Raw genomic sequence first — 2,728 nt, 5'->3', positions numbered from 1 at the left:
GTTCACGCCTTGGACGTTTGTTTTGTTTGCGTGCGTGACTGTCTCTATGCGATTTCGGGCCCGGGGTTGTGCGTTTATGTGAACATTCCCCGCATCCCCAGGGCCTCCAGGGCTCGCACCTCATCCTCTCACAGACCAGCGCACAGCGCGCGGACGTATTTTCTTCTCGAGAACAAGGCTGTGAACAAAAAACCAGCTGAAGGGTCGGCAAGGACGACACAAAGGAGCAGCGCGGCATGGCTCAGCAGCAGCGATTTATCTTCATCTTCTCGACCGCTTCGGGACACACCAATCCTTCCTTCCCAATCGCTCGTCACCTCGTCAAGCGCGGACACAGCGTGACGTACCTCTCGTCGAGCAATTTCCGAGCAGCCATCGAGGCGACTGGAGCGGTTTTTGTCGACGAAGCCACGGTCCTGACAGAATTCTTCCAGGCCGCCGACAACTATTCGGCGGCATCCCAGGCGTTGATGGCGGAGTTTGGGTGCGAATCGATGCCGTTCCACCTGCAGAACCTCAAGCTTGGCAACGTCAGAATCGAGCGGCAGCTGCCCGGTCTTCTGCGCTTTCTGAACGAGGGCGCGTACGATGCGGTGGTGTACGACCCTCTGATGCTGCCCTCCGCCACCCACGCGTGCAGCCTCCTCAGCATTCCAGCTGCGGGTCTGTTCACGGTCGCTGGCCCAGGCGCCATCGAGGCGTTCCTCAGCGACGCGGTCAGCAAGGCGGGCATCGGCCTGGAGGACCTCGACCGAGCCTACTTTGAGGACGAGGTCAACACGGCTGCCATGCTGCGGCTGCGCGAGCGCTACCCAGGGATCGCGCTGCCAAAGGAGCGCCCCTTCTCGCTGCCGGTGAACAACTGCTACCTCGGAGGGCCCAAGGCGGCGACGCTGGTGACAACGATTGAACCGCTGTGCGACGCGGTGAGCGAGCGGACGGCGTCAGCGCTCGATGAGGCCAAAGTGACCTTCTTCCACATTGGTCCCAGCCTGGACGTCGAGGGCGCGGCTCGCGCAGGCGGCTTCGTCTTTAGCAAGAAGGAGGAGCAGGTCGCACCGCCAACGCTGCACCGGCACCGGTCGGACGTGCAAGACACCGGCGACTCGGCCCTCGCCGCCGTGAGGCAGGCCAAGGAGTTGGGCGTCCCGGTGGTGTACGTCAGCCTTGGAACCGTCCTGACCTCGGACCTGCCCACGGTTGGCTGGGAAAGCCGCGAGGCGGACGGCGAGGGCAAGGCCTTTGGCATCACCGGCAAGCAACTGGTGCAGAGCGTCTTTCGCGCGGCCTTCGACGAGTTTGGTGCGCCCGAGGTTGCGGAGGCGGGGCGAGGCAGCTTTACCGAGGCGTGCAGCAATGGCGCGCCGCTGATCGTGTGTAGCACCGGCCCGCAGCCAGACGCGCTCGACGGGCTGGCCGTCCCTCCGAACGCCGTTTGCCGCAGTTACATCGCGCAGGTCGACCTCCTCTCCTCGGGCGCTGTGAGCATGTTCGTGACGCACGGCGGCCAGAACTCCTTCACCGAGAGTATGGCCAAGGGCGTCCCCCTGGTCGTCGTTCCCGGATTTGGCGACCAGCCCGTGAATGGCCGCAAGGCCGAGAGCTTGGGCTTGGGCCTCGCTGTCCCGCGCCCCAAGGAGGACGGAGACGCCGTCCTTTCCGAGTACGTGCGCGACCTGCGCCAGGCGATGCGCGGCGTGCTTGAGGGCGACTCGTACCGCGCAAAGGCGCGGGAGATGGCGGAGGCCATTCGCGGCGCGGGCGGGGCGGAGAGGGCGGCGGAGATTGTGATTGGCCTCGCCGAGGCTGGGCGAGGCCGTCCCCACTGATTAGTTTGATCGTACAGGGGGCGCTGAACGCGCTGTGGCGGGAGAACCGGCCCCACCGCATGCGGGCGGCTCGCTGGCGTCTGGGGCACGGTGTCGTGACTCTCTCTCCTCGCTCGATCTGCGTGCTTTTGCGCTGTGGCTCACGACGCGGCAACGCGATGGGACGCTGCGTCGAGCGTGGCGCGTTGTGGCGTTCTCGTCTCGGTTCTCAGAACGATTCTCAGAACCGGCAGAATGGTTTGTAGAAGGGCGGCGCGGTGGCGAGCGAGCAAGCGCCACGCCGCGCAGCCCGGACTACGCTCGATCTGCGTGCTTTTGCGCTGTGGCCGGACACACTGACCATATGATATCGGTCACCCATTGCAAAAGTTGGAGCGAAAGAAATGTGGTATTTCTCACGCTCTGTGGGTCGGTAAAAAGTAGCGACACCCAAGTGTACAGTCGTCGGCGCTGTACGTCATAGCGCCGAGCATTGCCATGCAGTCGAACCACCCGGGGTCGAACCATCGGGATGAAAACCATGTGTCACATCGGCGAGGTTTCACTTGGTCGGGGATTCCCACGCAGTGCAGGAGTAGTGCCACGACCTCTGTCAACACATTGAGCTGCCTCCTATCGTAATTGAGCATCTCACGAAGCTGTTGTTGAAGACGTTGTTGCTCTCGCCCTGAAAGTGGGCGGCCGTCAGAGCATCGCTTGGCAACAATCAGCCCTGTCGTTACTGAATGCAGTGAAAGGATCAGCACCGGAGCAGCGCAAGTCACAACTTCGATCGCTAGAATGGTGGTCATGCGAACACCCACGACCGTTAGCACCCCACGTAGGGTGGACTTGGCAAGCCTCCACAGACGGCGAGGGTTGCAGCTCTTGGCGAGGTAGCTTTCTTGAGCAGAAGCTGG

The 2,728-nt window shown here is 63.0% G+C and overlaps 1 protein-coding gene across 1 annotated transcript; it reads left to right on the top strand.

The window, feature by feature from the left end:
- The first annotated feature begins 212 nt into the window (after nt 1-212).
- EMIHUDRAFT_446721 (UDP-glycosyltransferase, MGT) lies at nt 213-2,260 on the top strand. Its single transcript, XM_005793480.1, has one exon. It carries the CDS (start codon nt 237-239, stop codon nt 1,827-1,829), a length of 1,593 nt encoding a protein of 530 aa, XP_005793537.1. The 5' UTR covers nt 213-236; the 3' UTR covers nt 1,830-2,260.
- The last annotated feature ends 468 nt before the right edge of the window (nt 2,261-2,728 follow it).

This window comes from Emiliania huxleyi (genome assembly GCF_000372725.1).
Source record: "Emiliania huxleyi CCMP1516 unplaced genomic scaffold EMIHUscaffold_1000, whole genome shotgun sequence".
NCBI classification, from domain to species: domain Eukaryota; phylum Haptophyta; order Isochrysidales; family Noelaerhabdaceae; genus Emiliania; species Emiliania huxleyi.
The sequence above is the reverse complement of the archived record's forward strand: the minus strand, read 5'-3'. Positions and strand labels throughout refer to the sequence as shown.